The sequence below is a fragment of the Manis pentadactyla genome, chromosome 13 (genome assembly GCF_030020395.1).
Source record: "Manis pentadactyla isolate mManPen7 chromosome 13, mManPen7.hap1, whole genome shotgun sequence".
NCBI lineage: Eukaryota > Metazoa > Chordata > Mammalia > Pholidota > Manidae > Manis > Manis pentadactyla.
Window position 1 is genome coordinate 99406305 of NC_080031.1, and position 24114 is coordinate 99430418.

Below are 24114 nucleotides of genomic sequence, written 5' to 3' on the forward strand. Positions count from 1 at the left end.
TGAAACACCTTTTAAGAGTAAAAGGCAGGTTTCCTTTGGTGCACATGCAACCACGGGAGATAGATTCATCTGTCCCCAGTAACGTAAACCTCATTCCTCTGGCTTTAACTTTGGGATCATGACCTCAAGACATCCTTTGCCTATATCCTTCAATAGGCTTATTTGGCCAAGACAACTAAAATCGAAGGCTGAAAATTATTGGCCACGACTAAACTGACACATGCCTCGGGGAGCACTCACGCAAGCTTCCATGGCTCAGACCTTCCTAGGGAACAGTCCTAAAGAATCTCAAGCACACAAAGTGTATTCTTAAATATGGTTTAATACTCTTCTCCATTTCTGTACATCACAACACCAAGATTTCGCTGCTTAGGATCTCTCTGTAGAGGCTATAGAGAATGCAAAGGCTACGGTTTTCACCCCCTCTTATTTATGTGTTTGTATGTGTAAGTGTAATACATATCAGTATATATTGATACACACATCAATATATAATGCAATATATATCACCAAAGAGAACACATTGATTAAAGAAATACAAAAATTTGGCATCATTTCCAAACTTAAATAGTAAAAATAAAAACTACAAAAGGAGCTGCATACCCTAAATGTATCATGTGAAACAACAAGCATATTCAAAAATGTAAATTTACATCCAATTTCTCTGGTCTTGTCATATCACATTAGACCCATTTACAATGGCAAAACCCTAAGGTACTGCTGTGAAGAGAGCATGTTTGTTCGCGTTTGGGTGTTCTGCAAACGAACAGCAGAGCCCAAAGCAAAAAAGCCTGTTCCGGTGAAGCCTCCCGTATCGGTGAATACCACAGAACTGACTCTTCTCACTGGGGGGTTGAGACATCAAGGTTATATACATCGACAGACAGTCATTTGGACCTCAGTACAGTGTGAGAACCAGAAACTTTACATTTAAGACATACTCCCTTCATTCAAGTGAAACAGGATTATTGGAACGATAGGCAGGTCTGCAACCTGGGAACAAGGAGCTGGTTCAGACCAATAAAGCTACAAGTGACTGAGTCAAGTCAGTGAAGAACAGCAGTCAGGCACTAAAGTGTTAAAAGTACCCAATTTGAACACCAAATGCACCCCACCACCCTATCAGTGTGGGGGTGATACCAATTGACTTTTAAAACCTTTGGCCCTTCAAAGTCCATTTGGTATACTTTCTTCCATTGCTACCACTGGGCACGTCCTCTACACTGTGCTCACTGTCACCACCCCGGGCACGCCATGACTTTGCATGTCAGCTGGGGTCGAGTCCCACTTACAGCCCAGCTGTGAAGCACAAGCTTCAGGCTGTCAGGCCCACTTTTGGATCCGACACGGTTAAGTCCTTGGTGCCAGAAGCTGTGTCCTATCCCTTCCCGCCCCTGCCCTTCCCACCCCCCTCCCATAATTTCTCATATGAGAGGTCCTTTTAAGTCCCTTATTTTGAAACAGATGCTTCAACCCCACCAGGAGGTCAGGGGTTTATGATTACATGCACAGTCATACATGTCTGTCGTTCCTGTGAAAAACCTTGCAGTTCATTTTTAAAATCAAAACATTCACATAATCTCATGCTATCCAACACAAGGAAAACACGACCACCTCCCTTTTACCAAGGACAGACCCAAGCAAAATTAAATATTCTTTAAATTTCTTTGCTTCTACTTAAATTGCATGTTTTATTTCTCCCAATCCCAGCAATAGCACAGAAACCCCATCGAATCCATCCCAAACTGGTATCCAGCAGGCTGACTCCAGGAACCCTTGTCAATGCAACTGACACTAAGGGCTCTCAAACCCTGGGCACAAACGCGCCTGCAAACAGATGAAAGCAAACAGTGCACTGGCCCAAATGCTTCAGGTGTCAGTTTGACTTTGCAATGCAATTTGCATCCTTGGAACTGACAGTCTGGAGGGGGAGGGGGAGTGTGAGGGAGTGAGGTTGACATTGCCTCAGCTCACCCTTTCAACATTAAACAGAGACCAAGAGAGAGATGGTTCCAACATTTCACCACATATATTTCTTCTTATGCAGTCTAAGCTGAGAATGCCATGTAAATGGGTCACTGCGAAATGCAGCAATTTAACTTTTCTCCAATCAAAGTAACAAACCAGTATGATCTCATTTCTATTAACTTTTGAAGGTTTACAGCAGTTAAAGTATTTTTGATTCTATGTATGAAGGTTAAAAAAATCATTTTTTTTTCATAAAATACAAGAGCAACCAATTTCACCATCGAGTAAAAGTAAAAACTGGGATTCTTTTTTAAATTAGTCCAAAGTGCCGTTTAGGAACTTAGTTATAGGCTGCTGCGCTGACACCATGACAAACCAAAGTGTAGGGTTGGGTCTGGTTTTGTTTCGGTTTTCTTTTCAATATCCAATATCCAATGCTCGTGGATTAAGTTCTGGAAGTGTTCCAATCGTAAGGCAGGGATCTGTTTGGATTCCACCGCGGGTATGCTCCTTGGGTTGGATGCTGGAGGGTGAGGCACATTTTGCCGGACCCGTGTCGACTACCTAGTAGTCATCAAGGTCAAAAAATTCATCGTCTCCTCCTTGGTATTCCATTCCCTGGAAATCTACTCGGTACCGCAAGATACCTGGGGAAACAAACAAAGAGGGTTATCACCCGTGTTCACAAAACAGAGAAGATTTACTTTCATAAGGGAAGTCCAACCCCTTTGCAGAATTATATAAAGCAAAGAGGTGATGAAAAAAAATGGTCCCAACCAAGGAACCTGTAGCCGTCCTGCCTCAGTGGATAAGCACACCTCACCTGCAGTAACTTTCTTTTGGGACAGTCAGGAAAAACTGGCCCGAGACCCTGGCTTTAAGTCTAGTTTTCTGGTTTGCTACTCACCTCCAATTCCACCAAATCCTTTCACAAATTGGGATCCTTCTTGTGATTTATCTGTGACAATTTCCAACGTAGCTCCAAATTTTTTATAGTTGTTAGCAAACCATTCCAGTAAGGGCATACTCTCAATCAGTTCATGTTCCTGTCCTGTCTAGAGGGGCGGCCATGAGATACAGAAACAATGGGATTAGGACATACCAACACCTGGCAATAGTTGCTCCCCGGGCCGCCATCATTCTCAGAGTCCCGTATTATGTGTAAAACTTTCTAAGTGAATTCTGGTTTCTGGTGACATAATTGTAACAGCACATAAATGTAACAAATTCTGCTCATTTCAAACCACCTTCCTCCCCAGGCTCTAGCCTCAGTAATGAAATGTCAAAACACACTTAGCAGTTTTTCAACTTAAGGTTCCTGCTGTCTCTAGAAGTCAGGCTGTTTTAAGCATCCCCAGGCAGCACTCAGTCAACAGCCACTAAGAGACATGCCAGAACTGATTTTTGGAGAAGGCTTGTCAAAAAACAAAGTCCTTCAATTCAGAATTTGAGAAAGCCACCACTAAAAGGGATCTGCACCAGGCACGTAGCACTTTGAGCTGTGGGGATGTACTGAGGTCAAACCTGCAGAAGCCGTTTCAGCAGAAAAGCTGATGCCGTGAGTGAAGAAAGCACAGGTTAGGCAGTTTCAATTAAAGCTTCTCTACTATTTCAAGGAGAATGAACGACGTTCAAAACAAGGAACCACAGTAACCATGACTTGGCCTTCTTCCTTGGAACCAGAACGGTACATGGTACATAAGAGCTGACCACCTCCTGCTACCCTCACTGCCAACGAGTATGAGGCTTGGTTTCCCAAGGCTGACACTCAACGCTGCCAGTGCTCTAAGATATGGATTTATGTGTCTTTGCATGTATCACCAAACCAAAAAGAACAGTCGCATACCTCTTTGTCTGTGAAATGAGATTTATCCTTCTCTTGTTCTGGAGTTAGATAGAGAATTTTCTCCTCTGTAGTATTGGGGAAAAAAGATGTGTTAAACTGGTTCTCATATACTAACGGGTTTAAGTCCCATGAGATGAGTTAGGTTAGATGAAAGGGCACCTGATTTCATTCTATCAACCTCCTTTTTATAAGCATATCAGCATGCACTGAGTGTCTACTGCTCCTGCCGTGAGCACCAAAGACATTCAACCTTCAGTCCTTGTGCTCAGGAAGTTTCATCATAAGCAGACATGTATCAATTTAAGCAGAACAATCTACACGGGAATGTGCTACAGATTGAAGGTGTGGTGAACAAGGTATAAATCTGCCTTCTGACTACTCCTGTAATCAGCCGTCTTCCCAATCTCCACCCCAGGCTTCCTGAATACATAGGTCACAAAAAACAGCAATCTTATTTTTAATTCTCATACCTTCTGTGCCTTGGCAATGAAGAACATATCTCATTATATCCAGATTTTCATAGACTATTAGAATCTCTACAGCTCCCATTTCTAAAGCCTTTAGTGTATCTTCAACTCCAAAACAGTACTTGCCCGTGTCCTGGCTGATTTCATCAAAGTATCGTCCTGTGATCAGGGACAGGTCATAAGAACATATATTAAAGTTTCCTTTGTATATACAGACCCTCTTACTCAAATCAGAGAAGGGGAGGGGGAAAAAGAAAACAACTTAAAATGAGTAAGTGCCAGAAGTCAGTGAAAAAAAACACCACTGTTAGAGGCTCCAGAAATGGGACTCTGAAGAGGTAACTACTGGGACAAACACACAATCTTCTGGAAATGTGTCTGCCCAGTTAAGTTGGAAACAGCCAAACAATAGCCACAAAAACCTCTAATTTGGGCTCTCTATTCATCACTCTATTGCAAAGGATAATTCACGCGGGAAATAAACACTGAAGTTTGGTTCCTATTGCCAAAGGGTAAAAACAGTGGAAATACAAACACATTTATTAGACCTAATGACTAAAGGAAGTTTAAACATAATGACTTCACTGAGGAAGAGTTTAATAAAAAAGCCAAATCTTCCTCTTTTACCTTTCTGGCATCTTGTTTCATATAGACAAACATGTATATACAGATATGAATATAAAACATTGCACAGAGTAAGTTGCATTTCAGATATACCTATTAATTTCTTCTCTTGAATGAATTTCACGTTGGAGAGGACTTCAGTAGATAACTCAATAGCTTGGTTGAATCCATTTTCACCACCATAGGATATATCAACTAATTTTAAAACTTTTGACTGCAACCTCTGACACACAAGAAAAGCATCATTAGTACTTGGTATCAATACCCACTACCTCTTAATGGCATGCAAAGCTCAGCAACATGATCACTGAAGTCTAAAGGGGGAGAATATGGGGAAACAGTCCAATTTATTCATGAGCAGGCCTCAGTGAGCAACACTACTAAGGTAAGCTTACCCAGCCAATTGCATCACACATTCTATTTGACCTATAAGAGGCTAACTCATGAAACACAAACAAAACCAAGTTTCTTTTAAGAAAAGGGGGAACCATGGATTTCTGCCATATAAGGTGGGAGAGTACAAGACAACTTCCTAGGTGAGCTTTCTACTGTTTAATGCAACCTTCCTCCAGAGCACCACCTTAGGAATGTGTTATGGCTGATTCCACATCGTAAACCAAAAGATCTTTCTGGATTTGATGTTTTAGGCTTAACTGGCTCTGTCATATTGCTGACTTTCACTGTTTTTACTTACCTCATGGAATAAAATCAGAAAAAGGAAAAACCAGCTCCTAGTTTTTTGAAACCAAACTCCATCTTAAAGCCAATTATAGCAGTCCACTAAACCAGAGGCCTCCACAGGCCCAGAAGATCCTATATAAAATTAGCTTATTTCAAAAGAGAAAAAAGGCCCAGAAAAGCAAGGGGAATGCTTTCTAACAAACACCTGGGATTCTACCAATTCAGAGCTAGGTTTTTAACACAGACTGTATCACCATAACAGTAAAAAAGACATACATGCTCCAGTACTCAGAGCACTTACTACTTCCACACCTAGAAACTTACAAAATGGAGCACATTGCATCTACTCTCACTTACCTGATCAAACATATCAGATTGACTTAGTTCAGTTTTGAAGTCAGCTGATCCAGCTAAAACGAGACCAGCCACATTCACTTTGTCCCCAGAAATAAACAGCTGCACAGCAGTCTCAGCTACTTTCCGAACATAGTTATGTCGCTTTTCCATTCTTAAACGGGCAAAACGCAAGGCTGACTGACCTCCTCTACCTTTGACACAAAAAAAGTGGCAAAAAATAAAGGGGCTTATTAGGAAGTTCAAGATTCCTTGCTAGTTAAAAAGTAACTAAATAGTCATGCTTTTACCCAAGAAAAAGACAAAGAGAAATATCACTATTCCCTTAACTCAATGTTTGGCATAAATTGTTACTTGTTTTCAGAGAGTGACTACTAACTCTCTTGCTGAAAGAAAAGCCACAAACACCAATGAGTCATGATTTGTTTCATGATGATTCTCCTATCACCTGGATTTACTTTTCCCCATTATACTATTTGTTTTCTTATTGCTAGAAAAAAAAGCAAATGGGTTCATATTCTCTTCCTATATTACCGTGTTTCTTTGGGAGATCCACAGTGAATTTGTGCAGGACTTCTCTTGTGTTTCCTTGGAGTGTGCCAAAAAGGGCACCACTACCATCTATTACAATGAAGCCAAATTTGCTGTCATCTGAAAGTAGTGCTGTAAGAGCCTGAAAAGCAAACACAAGGACCACATGGTCAATCCCAAGGCCCTGCTAGGGTCAAGACAAAATCTGAAAGGACGCACATGAGCCCCTTCACCCCACTCAGAACAGTATGAGTACTACAAAACATTTTATGGAATAATTTACAGACTTTCATGTTAAGTATGTAGCTCATACAGACAAATCTGAACCTGATGCAAAAAAAACCCCCAACATTGATGTGAAGCCTTTTAACAAACCTGACCTTAACACATGAACACACAACCAATATGGAGTTATAGGGTTCAGATTCTTCCTAACCCTTTATGTGATTTAGACAGATGGTAGCCTATGGAACATACATTCACACTAAGTCTAACCACCAAAAGTTGACTTTCTCTTGCCATTAATAACTCCGGCACTAATAGGCAGTATTCAATAGAGCAAATATCTTGTAAATCAACTCTAGAATAGGAGTACATGAATATAAAACTCAGGAACAGTCTATATAAAAAGATCTTCTAGGTTTCAAATACTTCATTTAACTCCTTTGTCTTGAGAATCATTAATGATACCAGGATATAGAATTGAATTTTATTTTAAAGGTATTATATCAGTGATTCTGAGTTTTTATGGGGGAAAACCCTCCTTGTGGGTTAGCATTATATTCTCCTATTTCTATCTCCTCAAAGAGCAAATATTTAAATAGTCCTGGTAGATGACTAACTGCTAGGTGGCAGTCTCTTTAGAGCTAAGAAATCATTACCCATTCATTCTATTTTAACTAAGGAAGAAAATAGCTCCTTCAAGAATTGACTAGGCAGGAGATTAATCACCAAGAATCAATCTTTCACCAAACCCTATCTGATAATTAGCACTAAGACAGGAATACTGCATATGCTAAAAATCTGACATTGTATCATAATGATCTGTTAGGTAGGAGCTTAAGTTTCAACAAGTCTGTTTATCAGGGAATAGACTTATCCCCCATAAGAACATGTAATTATCCTGATTAAACAGGACATAAATTGTATTGTACAGCATGTCCATTCACACCTAGTTACTGACATATCAATTAAAGCCAAAGTACATATGGCTATTAAGATTAAATGATATCTTGGAAGAGTTGTTAAGGTTTAGAAAAACCAACAAGGCTAACTTAACAAGCCTAAGCTGGATAATATGAGTACCAGTTACTGTTAAGATCACCAAGATTCAAAATCTGCTTTCAACAAACCAAATACATTAAGTGTGACAGGGTAGCTAAGGGCCTCTCCAATGAAGCTTTTGGAAGGAGGCGGCTGTGATAGCTGAGAGAAGAGTCTCAACCATCTATGCAACTGACCAAGGTCCATCCAGCTGGAATTGGACTTCCTGTCAAGTTGGCAAAAATCATCCATTGTAAACTGTGTGGACAAATGTCAGTTCTAATTCCACTGTAGAGGTTTTTCCCTAGGTTGATGAAAGGCAAGAAACTAAACTAGGAGCCAGCTGTGAATTCCTGATTGTTCTACTGTTGACTGATTTAGGTCACTCTAATGAGGTTTCCTTTCCACCCTTGAAGTTCATCTTATGGCAACTGTGTCACTCAAAAGTTTTGTGGAAAAAGAAGCTTACAGTCCTGCTACTGAAGATTTTATAATTTGTGAGGTGAAAACTAAGGGCACAAGGAACATAGGCAAGTATGATGGGTACAAAGGGATCGATGGGGATAAGGTAGCCAATTATTTCTTCACCTCTAATTAGTTCTCCAAACCCAGCTTGGCATGTTCCTCAAACATGCTAAAGGATGATGCCATTCACTGTGTCATAATAAATGTCAATTTCCATTTTTTGAAAATAGCCAGCCTTATAATAGTACAGTGACTTACAAAATAGTCTGGCAGTTCCTAAAAAGGTTAAACAGTTACCATATGACCTAGAAATTCTATTCCTGAAACCCCCAAACAGATGTTTATATAAAAATATGTATGTTTCAAAGCAGCCTTACATGTAATAAGCCAAACAATGAAAACAACACAAATGTCCATCAATTGATGAATAAAATATGGCATTATCCATGGATAAAATGAAATGTGACAAATATTATTTGGTAATAAAAACAGGTGAAGTACTGATACATGCCACCACGTGGATGAACCCTGAAAACATGCTAAGTCAAAGAAGCCAGCCACAAAAAGCCACCCATTGCATGATTCCATTTATATGAAATGCCCATTGTAAGCAAATCTACAGAGACAGAAAATAGATTAGTGGTAGCCTAGAGCTGAGAGATCTTGGGGGTGGGGGTGGGAGGATTAGGAGTGACAGCTAATGGGTATAGGGTTTCTTTTTGGGGTGATCAAATATTTTGGGCTTTAACTTCTTACCTCTGTATGAAATTTGTTGTCACACAAATACAATGACGTATTAATTGGTTTAAAAGGTTCAAAGTCAATATTGACTTTCTTTTCCTTTCCTTCTTCCGTTACAATTGTACCACAGTAAACAACCAGGCCATTTGGAGGTACTGCAAAGAACACAAACAATTCTCCACTTAAATCCACAGCTAATTTTCCTCAATTAATAGAAAATGCTCCTACAACCTATTGTCCTTGCCCCTTTAAACCATAATTTAAATAAAGCAGAAATATCTGTAAATCTTCCAAGCAGAATTCTCTTCCTAATTTTGAGACTTTCTCTTGAGATGTTTTAAGGAGGATTTATTCCCTAAGCACAGTAAATACTACTTAACTTTCAGAAAATAACTTAAGGAAATACTAGTGACCAAAAGCATCATGACAGTATTAAAGTGGAAAATATAACCAAGACAAAGAAGAGGAAGAAAACGATCAAGTTCCAGATTACCTTTGTTATAAAGTTTGAGTCTTTGTTGTACAGACGTAATGGCTCCCAGGACTGAAAGGCGGTTTACTCGTGACTTAATGTTAGATGCGGTTCCAAACTCATCTGCTAACATTTTCGCCACTCGTGATATCTGGTCTTTTGGGGGAATGATCAATGATATCATGCTTGTCCCATTGCTGTGGAAAAATAACATTAGAAGTTCAAGTACCATGTAAGTAAAGAGTTTAAATTCTTATCATTACTAAATGGAGACAGAGTGAGATGCCCCTACAATAGGAGAAACTGATCACTCTCAAAGTGCCCAGGAAGGTAAAGACTAACACCAGGGTAATCAAAGTACCCAGAACTACGAATAGTGTTCGGAATATGGTATGTGTTCAATTACTTGAATGAATATTATTACTTATGATATACTAGTTATGTGAAGAAGGCACTTTAAGGAAGGCTTGGGAAACATTCTCAAAGATGAAGAGAGAAGCTTTGATAAGGGAGTGACAACAGGTTGGAATTTGACAGGGAGTCCATGGTAGAGGCTCAGAATCTGGAAGTTCTTCAGTGGCAGATGCCACCATAGGACAATTCAACAAGTCCTTCCAAAGTCTAGATGAAATACCAACTTGATATCCTGTTACCACCTTTTCATTAAATTCCACGGTTACCACAAAAATTTACAATCACTAATTTAGAATCCTTAGTACCCTGATAATGGGAAGAGAGCCTTGAAATTCATACAAATATCCCAGTTAGGAAATATTCCTCTCTCCCTTTCCCTTCCCTCTCCCTCTCACACACACTCTCTAAATAAATAAATACCAGGATCAAACTGAACTATAGAGGACACCATAGGGGACGCCCCTTCTGAGCAGCCACCAACCACTCTCTAACCTCAATAACTGATGCCAGCAACATATTTTTTAAACCTTCACATTCAAGATACTTACTAGCACTACGTTACAAAATACTTCATTTCAGTATTCCTAATTCTACTTGAAGCAAACATAAAACTGTATTATGAAAACATATCAACTCAAAACTAATCAATAGGGTAATACAAATCAAAACACAAAACTACTTCATGCCATTAAAATGGCTACTATCAAAAAAACAATGTAACACTAAGAAGGATATGGAGGTATTGTAACCCTTGTGCGCCGCTGCTGGTAATGTTAAGTGGTACAGCCCTTATGGGTAACGGCCTGCAGTCCCTCAAATAACTAAGCATAGAATTACTGTATGATCTGGCAATTCTACTTCTATGCGTATACCCCAGGGTAGAAGCCAGGAACCAAATATATTTGTGTGCTAATGCTAAGGCAGCAACATTACAATAGCTGAAAGGTGCAAACAACTCAAATGTCCATCGGTGGATACATAATAATAATAAAAAGTGATATATACAGTGGAATATCATTCAGCCTTAAAGGAAACTCTGACACATTGCTACAATATGGATTACCTTTGACACATTATAAGACAGATACAAAAGGACAAATACTGTGTGATTCACTTGTATGAGGTATCTACAGTAGTCAAATTCATAGAAAGAAGGGTGGACGCTGTGGCGGGTGGGGGTGGGGACACAGGGAGTTTGCTGTTTAATGGGTATGTGGTTTCAGTTTTACAAGATGAAGGGTTCTGGAGATTGCATAACAATGTGCATGTACTTAACACTACTGCATTTTAAAAGGGTTAAGATGGTAAATTTTATATTGCATTTCGCCACACTCAAAAGTAAAAAAAAACAAACTATGAATTAAGTAGAAAGTCCATTTATATGCTAAAAAGTTTTAAAACACATTTCCCTTAAAACAATTCTCAAGCTTGGTTGCACATTAAAATCACCTGGAGAGTTTATTCTAGGTGGTTCCTTTTCAAAAGGTTCCTGTAAGATAAAACTCTTAGAAGAAAACATAGGCAAAACTCTCCTGAATATAAACATGAGCAACTTCTTCATGAATACATCTCTATGGGCAAGGGAAACAAAAGCAAAAATGAACAAGTGGGCCTATATCAAATTAAAAAGCTTCTGTACAGCAAAGGACACCATCAGCAGAACAAAAAGGCATCCTACAGTATGGGAGAACATATTCATAAATGACATATCTGATAAGGGGTTGACATCCAAAATATACAAAGAGCTCACACACCTCAACAAACAAAAAGCAAAGAATCCAATTAAAAAATGGGCAGAGGCGGGCAGAGAAAGACAAATACCAAATGATTTCACTCATATGTGGAGTATAAGAACAAAGAAAAACTGAAGGAACAAAACAGCAGCAGAATCACAGAACCCAAGAATGGACTAACAGTTACTAAAGGGGAAGGGACTGGGGAGGATGGGTGGGAAGGGAGGGATAAGGGTGGGGAAAAAGAAAGGGGGCTTTATGATTAAGCATGTATAATGTGGGGGGTGCATAGGGAGGGATGTGCAACACAGAGAAGACAAGTAGTGATTCTACAGCATCTTACTATGCTGATGGACAGTGACTGTAATGAGGTTTGTGGGGTGGACTTGGTGAAGGGGGGAGTCTATTAAACAATGTTCTTCATGAAATTGTAGATTAATGATAACAAAATGAATTTTTAAAAAATGGGCAGAGGATCTGAAAAGACACTTCTCCAAAGAAGAAATTCAGATGGCCAACAGGCACATGAAAAGATGCTCCACATCGCTAATGATCAGAGAAATGCAAATTAAAAGCACAATGAGATATCACCTCACACCAGTTAGGATGACCAACATCCAAAAGACAAACAACAACAAATGTTGGCAAGGATGTGGAGAAAGGGGAACCTTCCTATACTGCTGTGGGAATGTAAATTAGCTCAACCATTGTGGAAAGCAGTATGGAGGTTTCTCAAAAAACTAAAAATAGAAATACCATTTGACCCAGGAATTCCACTCCTAGGAATTTACCATAAGAATGCAGGAGCCCAGTTTCAAAAAGACATATGCACCCCATGCTTATCGCAGCACTATTTATAATAGCCAAGAAATGGAAGCAACCTAAGTGTCCATCAGTAGATGAATGGATAAAAAAGAGGTGGTACATATACATAATGGATTATTACTCAGCTATAGGAGAAAACAAATCCTACCATTTGAAACAACCTGGATGGAACTAGAGGGTATTATGCTCAGTGAAATAAGCCAGGCAGAGAAAGATAAATACCAAATGATTTCACTCATATGTGGAGTATAAGAACAAAGTAAAAACTGAACGAACAAAACAGCAGCAGAATCAGAACTCAAGAATGGACTAACAGTTACCAAAGGGAAAGGGACTGGGGAGGATGGGTGGGAAGGAGGGGCGAAGGGGGGCATCACAGCACACATAATGTGGGGGGGGGGCACGGGGAAGGCAGTATAGCACAGTGAAGACAAGTAGCGATTCTATAGCATCTTACTACGCTGATGGACAGTGACTGTAATGGGGTATGTGGGGGGGACTTGATAATGGGGAGAGTCTAGTAACCACAACTTTGCTCATGTAATTGTATATCAATGATTGCAAAAAAAAAAGGGGGGGGGTGTCCTGTAAGTTTCATTCCTTACAGTTAAAGGTGTTTTTGTCATCTCTGACTCTCTACTTAGTTTAGGAAATGCAAATGTAACAGACTCTCATTATTACCCAATGGAAAATTACTACTTAAAATATCAGATTATCTAAATCAAGTGGACTTCACCAGAATTAAAAACTTTGGTGATTCTCAAAGGACAGTATCAAGAAAGTGAAGAGAGGACTCACACAATGGGAGAATATTTGCAAATCATGTGTCTCATAAGGTACTACCATCTAGAATACGACCCAACAACAAATACAACTGAACAGAAAAAATGGGCAAGGACTTGAACAGACATTTTCCCAAGATACAGGATGTGGAGAAATTGAAATCCTTACTCAGTGCTGTTGAGAATGTAAAATGGTACATACTTAGAGGAGTGGCAGTTCCTCAAAAGGCTAAGTTAGTTATCCTCTGCCCCAGCCATTCCACTCCTAGGTATAATGCTCAAGAGAAACTAAAAACACATGTACACATAAAAACTTGTGTTCACTGGGAACATTATTCGTACTAGTCAAAAAGTAGAAAACAAAAAGTGAAAACAAAAACACCATGTCTAGCTAATGAATGGATAAACAAAATGTGGTATATTTATGCAATGGGAATAATATTCAGCAATAAAAGGAATGGCATACTGATACATTACACCAAGGACAAACAGTCACAAAGACCACGTATTGTATGGTCACACTTGTATGGAATGTCTAGAACAGGCAACCTAGAGACAGAGAGTGACTGTGAAGATGGAATGGGGAGTGACTGGTAATGGGTATGGAGGTTGGGCAGGCAGGGGTGGGAGGGGACAGATGGTGAGGTCTTTTTGGGTTGATGAAAACGTTTTAATATTAGGTAGTGGTGATGCTGCATAACTCTGGGGGAAAAAAAAACCCCACAGTGAACTGTACACTTTAAAAATAGTAAAATTTTGTAGTACATAAAGTCTATCTCAATAAAGCTATACTTAAATCTATGGGGAAGACTCAGATAGTACATAGTAGGATATTCCTTTTATGGTCTCTTAACCTGACATATTAGAAAAGCCAAAGAATGGTTTTCCTGAGAAAAGTTAGTTTGTGTTTACTAAATTAACAAAAAATAATGTTAAAAGAACTATGATCTATAAATGACCAATTTTATAAGGAAAGAGAGTGGCAATATAAACAAAATTGAACCCATAATACATGTATACACAGGAAATCATAAGCCCGAAATCTGCCCTGACCAGGAATCTAATGGCTGGCTTTCTTACAGTATCTATGGTATAAATTGAGCAGATTTTTATTTTGAATGAGCCGAAGTATATTAAGAAATGTGTTGTCATTTTACAAACTGTTGCTACTTGATACTTAACAAGTCTGTGAGAAAGGTGCTCCTCGAGATTCCTATAGATCATGCCCTTAAAGGCTATGACAAATTTAGCAGTTCAAGTGTTAGTGTCATGGGGAATTGGGGGGGAGGGATGTGTCTTTAGATAAATTGGGAAGACTGCCACAAATCCTAAATTTTCTCCTAATTACTGAGCTTGCAAAGTTTCACAGTAGCCTAACATGCCAACTTCAATAAGTACAATTTCACATATCAGTGTCCAGTGAAAGCTGACAGGAAAAAGCAATTAGCAAGATGGGTACTATGTCAAGTCAAGTGGGCTTATGAGCCTGCCACATGACTAGTAAGAAAGGAGGGTAGAGGCACAGTGCGGGCAACGACAAAAGCAGAGAAAACCCCTATATTAGCTAAGTAACTACAGGGGTTTGAAACCTGAAAATGTCTGGACACCCATCTGCATATAGTAAAATTAATTTTACAAATGCGCACCATGGTTATTTGTTTTTCCTCAGTGTTAGCACTGCAAAGGGACCTCATTTACACCTGACACTGCTCTCTGAAAATTTTCTCCTAGTGATAAATTCCTCAGGTCCTCCATCAGACATGTTTTCTTTTTTCACTTTCTCTTACAAAAAAAATTTGTTTTTTGGAATATAGTGGAAACACAGTATTATACTGGTTTCAGATGTACAATATAGCAATTCAACAATTACATACATTACTAAATGCTCACCAGAGTGTCATTAACATCTGTCCGCAGACAAGTTTTCTTTACAAGCAAACAAGTTTGCTATCTAGCCTTTCCACCATCAAAAGAGCTGCTTGCAGACCATCAGATGAAGTTTAATCTCCAAAACCAGCATAGTTTCTGTTGAGGTTTCTACTCAAAACCTAGATCGCTGGTTAACAACCTTTGCAATACTTTCTCTGATGAACTACAAGGTGATAAATAACAGTACATGGTGTGTGCTTTACTGCCACCCCATGGACAGATGAGCAACTATTCTAGCAAACTAGAGAACCAAGCAAATTTATAAGCAGATTCAGCTGTCATCACCAATATATGCAAAGTGATAAGACCAATGTGCTTCCGAGATACACCTCATATAAAATAAAGCCTCAAAACACCACACCTGACCCATAGTTAGTTCATCTACCCGAACGGTGTGTATTCCCATTATTCAAATCAGCTAAAATTTCAACAGTATTAACAAAACCAGAGCGGTTCAGAACACACACACACACACACACACCACACACACACGCTTGAGCTTATGTTATCAGGTGTATTACTCTCTAAAATGTTTTTCCTTTTAATTTTCATGGCACAAACACATAAAAGGAACTTTTTTTCAAATTGGGACAAGGTGCCTAGAAATCAAAAGATCAGACACACATACAATTCTACTTGTGGCCCCATTCCAGTTTCTGAACTGGATAGAAAAAGAATTCTCAAATGAAACAAACTTATCTTCTATTACAAAAAGAGAAAAATGCTCTTAGTGAGTTCTTTGGATCCTATTTTTAAGAAATCAAATGCAACAAAATGCTTTTCTTCCAATAATTTATCTTGCTAGGCTTCTAAAGAGGAATTTCAAAACAAACAAACAAAAACCTTTTTGATGATTCTTTTTGGAGTTATGTCAAACTCTATAGGCCAAGGAGTAGAAAATGAGTTTGCTCTGGGAGAGGCTGCAAACACTGATCAAGTAAATTTAGCTTCAAACATGATGTAGAATGTACGTGTGACCTACAATCTCTACACAGGGGCTGCTAACTTAATTAATGCACAAACATAATGTGAAAATACACAAGATGGGGAAAAAAGAAGATATATTTGAATACTGACTTTTACTGGCCTTTGCTTGTTTCCACATGAACAATTCTCAAGGGTGTATTTCTCCACCCTAGGGGCTCTTGCCATCTTTAGGGACCAAGATAATTATTTCTCAAAAGAAGGGCTCAGGTTTTAAGAGCTGACATGCTGTGATTTACAGAGTAGTTTCCTAGAAGATGGAACTAGCAGTAAAGAGGAAATCAGTAGGGGATGGAATGAAGTAGGGGCTCCAAGGATAGCAGGGGTGAAGGCTCAGAGTCCAGGAAATGAATAGGCAGCAAACACCAAAGGATGGAAAGTTTGAGGCTAAAGAGGATGTTGGGACAAATTAACTGAGTGAACCCAAAATGCCTGAAGGAAATCCTTAAAGCAAGATAATCACGGGGTAGGACAAAGCAATGACCTTAAGATAAGCAGCTATTTACTTTCCACAGCAGATAGGTCAAGAAGATAAGCACTCATTGAGCAACTTCACACAGAACAGCAGCAGAGTCCGGCGACCTTACACTCGAACATCCATGTAACACGCTGGAGAGGACAAAGCAGGGAAGACACCTAAGAGTATGATCTCGTTACAGGATTCTACTTTAAAAATGGAGCAAAGTGTACCTTGTCAAAAAATTGGTATTTCTACCAAGTTGCTAAATATGAAACACTACATGAAAGTTAGTCTTGGCCTCTTTTTGATTTTTGACTAAAGTCCAAAAATAAGCTTTCACTAGTTTCCCTTTGTGCCTCTTGCTACCCCATCTGGGGGGAACCTTAAATTTCTGAATTCACCTGGATTAGAAGACTGGTAAAGAGGAAATGAGGATTACTAAATGGACAGTTTCTACTTTAGAAATGTAAAGACTACTTTATAATCTCTGATGTTTTGTATATTGGGTTTAATACAAGTAGATTAAAGTTTTTCCAGGAAAGTTTCCAAACAAAACAAACACTCATACACACCATTTCCTTCCCCCAATCCAATCAAAGTTGTTAGACCAGTCTGTATAGACACTAAGATAAAATAAAGAATATTTAATTTTAAAGTAGAGCATACAACCCCCATGGGGGGAATGGCAAATAAAAAGCTCACTTAAGGAGCTGCTAGCTACACATGCAAACTACACCTATATTTAATCTTAGTAGTTTTCATCCACTCTGCTTTGTCACTATATCCCTTTTCCAGAATCAAAAGGCTCTTGACAGTGCATTATGAGGTACAGCAACGATTCATATGCCGTTGTAAAAACTGGGTGACACAGGATACAGCATATGGCGTGCCTCACAGGCTTCCAGAGGCCTCTGCTCTCAGATTCCTTCTTATTCTCATCATTTTGGTGGCACCTTCCCTTATCAAGAAGGGTTCAACAAGGCTTCCACCCAGGGGGACTAGCTTCTAAGAAATAAAACTGGAGACACGAGGAAGCAGTTGTATAGACTAAATACACACAGTAAATAAAAAACCAGACAAAACTCAGGAAGGAAGAGAATCTAAAGAAACAGCCAACAGCTTTTCCTTCTCTCAGATTTTTGAGGGAAAAGTTTATCTCCCTAGAACAGGAGACTAGGGTAGTACCCAGTCTCCAATCCAAGGTTTCATGGTCCCCGAGCACTAATGACAGGGAAAGCATTTATGAGGTCATTCAAACTGCCAGGATGAAATGTGTCTAAGAAAGAACACTCAAGGAAATCAGTAAAGCCTGGGCTGTGGCCGTGCATGTAACTTTAGGGCTTGCAGAGTTCCAACCTTTGGATTCAAGGTGCCTTCTGATGCAGTCATAAAAATGACAGGCAAACAAGACAATCTACGCTCTGTTTGACTTGTAAAGATCTTACCAAAGTAATTATCATCATTAACAGTGCTCAAGAACACTTTAGAAAGGTAAAGAAAAAAAGTGGTTCCCACAAGCTTATTCACTGACCAATTTGCATGAGAACCTCGATCCTTGGAGAGCTTTCTAAAAAAGCAAAACAAAACAATAATGCCCAGATACAAAAAGATCTCCCCCACCTCCTCTATTCTGATTCAACAGCTCTTGCATAGGGAGACTGTGGGTTAAGAGGGAGTGTCAAATTTCAAATAGACCGATTCAAATAGCGTCAGATAAATTCTAATGCATACCTAGGGCTGAGAATCACTGTCTGGCCTGCTTTCTACACCTTTAAGCAAGACCTGTTGGCCAGCCAAGTTCCATGACCTCACCCCTACCTATAAAGAAACTCACAGAGTCCACTTGCTGCAGGCAGGCTGTTACCTCAGCAGTAACACAACCACAATGAATTCCGAGAAGCCTGACTTTTCCCAGACAGAATATCCACTCTCCAGCAAATGGCTTGCCATCCTTTTCATCAACCCTCTGTAACTGAATTACTTTCAGGTTGGGACCAGGAACATTTGAGAGATTGCTTACTATACTCTCTAATAGGCATTTAGAGTACATGCTCCCCAAGCAGTTTTCATCTCAATGTTAATGGGTGGGTTCTGCCTGGGATATGGATGGCCAAGGTTTCCACCCCTTTTCAAGCTCACAAAACTTTACTTAAATATCAGGCAGATTCTGGGAGTTGCTAAGCTAGCTACATTATATGAATCAGCAGCTGAAAACCAATCAGTTCTTGTCTAATTTCTACTTCATCCGTATTTTTAAATTTACCATGGGTTTTCCATTTCTCTTTAACCAAACACACAAAACGAAGTGTAAAGTTTTGAGACTACAGTTCTCTCTCTGATAGGGTTTTAATATGGAAGGTGGTACAAGCATGGGTTTTAGAACGACAGAGGGGGGATTCAGGTACTGTCCTACCTACATGACCTAGGGCACATCACATAAACCCCTTAGGGCCTCAGTTTCTGCTAACTTCACAAGGTCATGTGGATTCTCTAAGATAATACATGCCAGATACTTGACATGGATAGCAGGATGTAAGTGCTCACTAAATGGTAACTAGATGGAACCCTAGAGCTCCTTGTACCCTACCCAGCCCCCCTGAAGAAACCAGAAAGAATTTACATCACAGCTCAGCTAGAAGAGGGGAAAAAGCAGCAATTTTAGGTGGTGTGAACATCTTATTTGAATCTGACTAAGTCCAAAGAGGGAGGTAAGAACTGACTTTGTGGTAGGTGGTGATCACCTTTACTGGATTACAAGTCTTGCCAACTAACAGAAAAAAAAAGAACCAAACCAAAGATGCAGTTTAAAGCCACATGGCCAGAACACTAGGAGCTGTTTTGTAATTTCTCTAAGGGAGAAATACAGAAATTTATTCTTCTCTAGGACTTTAATTATATTATACAAAAGCTTAAGTGGCTTTATTCTACAGCTATAATATGCATTCAGTATTTTGATATAACCCAGCAACAGTCACTTCTATCTGGTTACCAGTCACTTCAAAGATCTTACCTGTTTTCTCTTTTACCAAGTAACAAACAGCACAACACATTGCATTGATTAGGTCTATATAAGATTCTTGAGAGCAGAAATCCACATTAAGTGTTCAGGATGCTGAAACATTTGATGAAGAATGGCTAATTTCTAACATTAGAAATAAGGTCCTCTCTACGTATCTCTTCAAAGTAAACACCACAGATTTGTTCTAAACTACCAAATAAAGTAGCGACCTAAGACTTAAGTCTTTGAAGAGGAAGTAATATGTGCCTGGCAATGGCAGACTGCCCCAGCCTTAACTTCACTAAAAAAGCTCAAACTATCTTGTTAGTCTTTCATCATTAAAAAACCAACACTTCTACAGTGTCTTCTTTTGCCACCCTCAGTTTTTTTCATCCTGAATTTGATGTACCTCCCCCATAACAGCTATAATGCAGGCTACAGGTTGGGTGGGGAAGCCTTCTATAAACAACTTGTAGAATACCAAACTAGGACGGAGTTCTGTTACTGCTCAAAGAAGCTAGACAAAGTTACTTGAAGTTGGTTTGTGCAACTGACCTATGATAAGATGTTATTTACTAGATGTGAGAAGGACCAAGATCAGAACATGCTGAGACATTAAAGCATCCTCTATTCTAGAAGACAAGAGTAACTCAAAATGTCCCAAAAATTTTCAGCAGAAAGTTTGTAAGTTTCATTTCAGTATTTTATTCTTAAAAGCACTAGGATTACTCATCCAAAACAAAAATGTATACACTTGGTGGAGTACTACTTTTTTTTGACAATTACAGGTATTTAGTCTGTTTTAAAAAGAAACATTTTTTTTTAATAACTTCACAAAATTAATAGTGGAATATTCCACCAGGAAGCAGCAGACGGTGGAAAATTTCTCTAGTGTTCTTACATCAGTGCAAAGCCAGGAGACATCATCACAGCCAGAAGCAGGGACTCACTAACAGTATTCTACACAGGACCCTATACATGAGAAAGTCCACCTCGAAGCTTAATCTTGACTATGTAAGTATTTTTCAAATAAAACAAAAGCCATCGCATTCCTGCTCATCTCTTTCCTAACACAAAAATGAGCTTCTGGGGAGGGATTTAAAAGCAAGTAATTTCTTTCACTACTGATGCTCATTAAGAATAAACATGTTTTTCACCCAAGTTCTTTCTAGGGTAGATTTGCAAATAGCATGATTGTTCTTTTATCTTTGCTCCTGGGTCTCAGCACACCTGCTCTCTCTAGTAAACTGCACATCTCCTAGGACAAGAGTCCTCCTATCAGAAAGGAATGGGAGATGTTTCTATTCAGCAAAAGAAGTACTAATCAAAGCAAGGCACTGTGGTTAGGATCATAGGCTCTGAAATAAGAAAAGTGGGAAAAGAATCTAATGTTGCCCCTTACTAGGCTGGGATATTAGACAAGCTACTTAATCTCTCTGTACTTCAATCTCTTTGTCTCCATGAAATGGCAACAGTTTTTCTCCCAGAGATGTAGTGAGGAGTCAAAATGTACATTATGCAACTCATCTTCAGAAAACTAGTTTCATTACTTGATTAAAACCCATCTCAGCCATGAACTTCTAACACTGTCTTTCTTGAGGATCCCCCTTAAGTGGAGTCATGAAAGCCAGAAGATGCCAGAAACTGGGGGTAGCCAGAAGGGAAGAAAACTTTTTGTCCTGAAAAAAGGTAAAAAATAAAAACATCCAGAGGTATTAAGGAATTAATGTTTGAAAGTCAGTATATTTACTTGCAAACTAAAGTTCATTTAGGTTGAAAGGCAAAGCTTTTGGGATTGTCTTAAGCACTGCCATGCCAACTTTACCAAGCACGCACAAGTGTGCAAATGCTCCGCATTATTTCAATACCCTGACAGCTCACCATCAACCAACACAAAGCTTTTGGATCTAATTTTAGGCTAACCAGTCTTTAATCAAGAATGAATTTTCATTACAATTTCAAAGCTGCAGATCAGTTATAGTTCCACTTCACCACTGTATCAAAAATATTGTATTGGCCAAATAATCCCAATGCCCAAAGTAACATTCTTTGAGAACACTTGCCTCGCCAAGGAAATATGCTGAGTAGTTACACAATCTCTTTTGTATTTTGACAACGTCCAATACCTGTTTAAGACCCTAATCATCTGCTTACACTACAAGCCCTTCAACATGTACTATGTTTTTCTGTACTCATTAATATGGGGCTGGAAATAGTTCCTATCTAACACTCCACAGTTGTGTCAGACCACGTTCTCACCGTATTACACATTTCTCCCAAAAAGTCTAGTGTCCAACTCACAGGTCTGATGAAGTTTATAAGCTGACTAGTTAATAGTGAAAATGCACTTATAGACTTTTTTTTCACACTGGGAAAAAAATCTAATTAAGACCACAGATAAGGCAGAGAAAAAAATCTTTTGTTTGACTGTGATCATTCTTTTAAAGGAGACCTTAAGAGAATCAAATGAAAACAGATGAGTACAGGCCAAATATCCCCCAATTAGCAGCAATGATTGGAGGCATTTATCAGGCATCTGAAAATGCCAAATTCTCTGAACTGGGAAGGAAGGACGGTGACAAGAGTAAAAAAGACAAAGCATACACTAGATGAATGTGAAATATCTGAAAATTGGTGTTAAAGATATAAAATAGTTTGGAGGATTAAGAAAGGACAAACATAAGCACTTATAAAGCTCCTGTTGTATACAAATTAAGCAGATGAAAGCAAAGAGCTGGATTAGGCACAGAAAGCTTGATCAGCCTATCAATGTAAAAGAATCAAGTCTGTTTTCATCTTTGTATCTATAAGAGAGCAATAATGTAATAATGGCTCTTAATCAAACTCAATTATGTTTGGGGGGAAGCAAAATCATTTTTTCATCATTCACTTAGATTAAAAGAGAAAAGGTATCTGTTCAAAATATATCTGTGACAAATACAAGACAAAAGGAAAGATCCATTCCTAATAGACAGCAGGAAAGGGTTCAATGCGGGTCCAGTGGCATAAGCTGTTATCAGAGGAACTTCATACTCTCTGGGGATGTGCCATGAGAAACCTCGTAATTTCCAACCTGCTGAGAAGGGCCTCGACCTCCCTAATACCTTCACCTCATTAAGATAGCAGGCTACTGGAGAATTAAAAATCTACCTACAGAATGCATCCCAGGAGAAGGTTCTATTCTGAGATCCCCAGAGAACAGGCTGGACTCAGAAATTTCTGCTGTCCAAGTAAGTTCTCTGCAACAGTGGGTCTAGGGAAAAGTGGCAAAATTCTCTTCCTGACTCTTTAAATAAGACCTAAAATCATTTAGCTTTACTGCAAAACTACATCTTTAAGTTCTCTCACCACAGAACATCTTCCCAGCACAAAAGGCCACATCGAGCACAATCTTAACTCAGAGCTCGAAGAAAAAAAGCACCTTTTCTAAAAGGGTCCAATTGGTGTGTGTGTGGGGTGGGGGGGTGGGAATGAAACACCTATAATCCCTCTTGTACTCAGCTTTAAATGTTATTCTAATTAGGCATTCTTGCTTACCTAGGAGTGTGTCCAGAGTAAGTCTTCCTTTCCTGGAAGGTAAGTGTATCTGCTATTACAATGAGAAGTCTGTCAAGAGTTGAAATTCAAAGACAGTAATTGTTCGCTAGGTTCACAGAGCTAGAATCCCATACCAGAATACAACCGCTGTTCTGAGTTGAGGCAGGTAGCCCATGACACTGGAGTGGACTAAGGGTCACCACCACACCCAATTAAGCAAACTCTTATCTCCCCCTTTCCTTTGCTACCTCTTTTCTCTCTTCTTTCCTTCTCGTCTCAGGGTTCAGACCTGCTGGTTACATCTGTATCCTGACCCCTTAGTGAGACACCACCAAGACCTCTGTAGTTGCTTGGTCTACACTTATTTCTTCGCAGGAAGTTATAAATATTCCAAATCTTGACTTTTCTCTCTTACCCATTTAACCATCAGAGATCTACATGAAAGACTACAAAGTGTTACTTCAGGTAAAACCAGCCCTTTAAGGACATGGAGAGCTAAAGCAAAAATCTAAGTACCTGAAATTCAAGGCTTTAAGGACATGCCATGTATCATTTAGGTGAATTTTATTAGTCAACAATTTTTACCTGGAGAAGGCATCTGACATACTTCAATTTATTCAAATCCTATTAATAATTTGTCTGTTATCATTTGTCTTTAAGATTTTAAAAAACCTATTTAACTATCTCACAAAATTACTTCTAATTCACTATAATTAGTAATTTTGTGGAGATTAAAACCCTTAGAATTTCCTGAGTGAAGGGAGTGTTTTTGTTATTCACAAGGAGCCCTTGGAGGACTTTTCAGTTTATGCTAACGAAGTAACTTAGGCTGGGCCCTTGGATAACCTCAGGATGGGGCTGGTCACCAGAAAGACTAAGTGACTGAGGGTTGGAACTTTCTCCTCCATCCATGGACCTCTGGTAAGGGGAAAGGTGGGCTGCATATTAAGCTCTATAAAAACTTTTCAACAAGATTTACTGAACCCCTGGGTAGGTAAACAGAAGCCCCTGCACCTCAGACCATTCCAGACTTTGCCCTA

The 24114-nt window shown here is 39.1% G+C and overlaps 1 protein-coding gene across 1 annotated transcript in view; it reads right to left on the minus strand.

The window, feature by feature from the left end:
• Nucleotides 1–304: 304 nt before the first annotated feature.
• The window catches only part of ETF1 (eukaryotic translation termination factor 1), a 28567-nt gene continuing 4757 nt past the window's right edge, over nt 305–24114 (minus strand). Inside the window, exons 3-11 of the mRNA XM_036897154.2 lie at nt 9434–9609; nt 8956–9095; nt 6475–6613; nt 5944–6134; nt 4999–5128; nt 4285–4440; nt 3815–3879; nt 2876–3023; nt 305–2615 (exon numbers count right to left, since the gene is read on the minus strand). Of these exons, the coding sequence (XP_036753049.1) occupies nt 2533–2615; nt 2876–3023; nt 3815–3879; nt 4285–4440; nt 4999–5128; nt 5944–6134; nt 6475–6613; nt 8956–9095; nt 9434–9609 (1228 nt within the window). The 3' untranslated portion in view covers nt 305–2532. The remainder of the gene's footprint in view (nt 2616–2875; nt 3024–3814; nt 3880–4284; nt 4441–4998; nt 5129–5943; nt 6135–6474; nt 6614–8955; nt 9096–9433; nt 9610–24114) is intronic.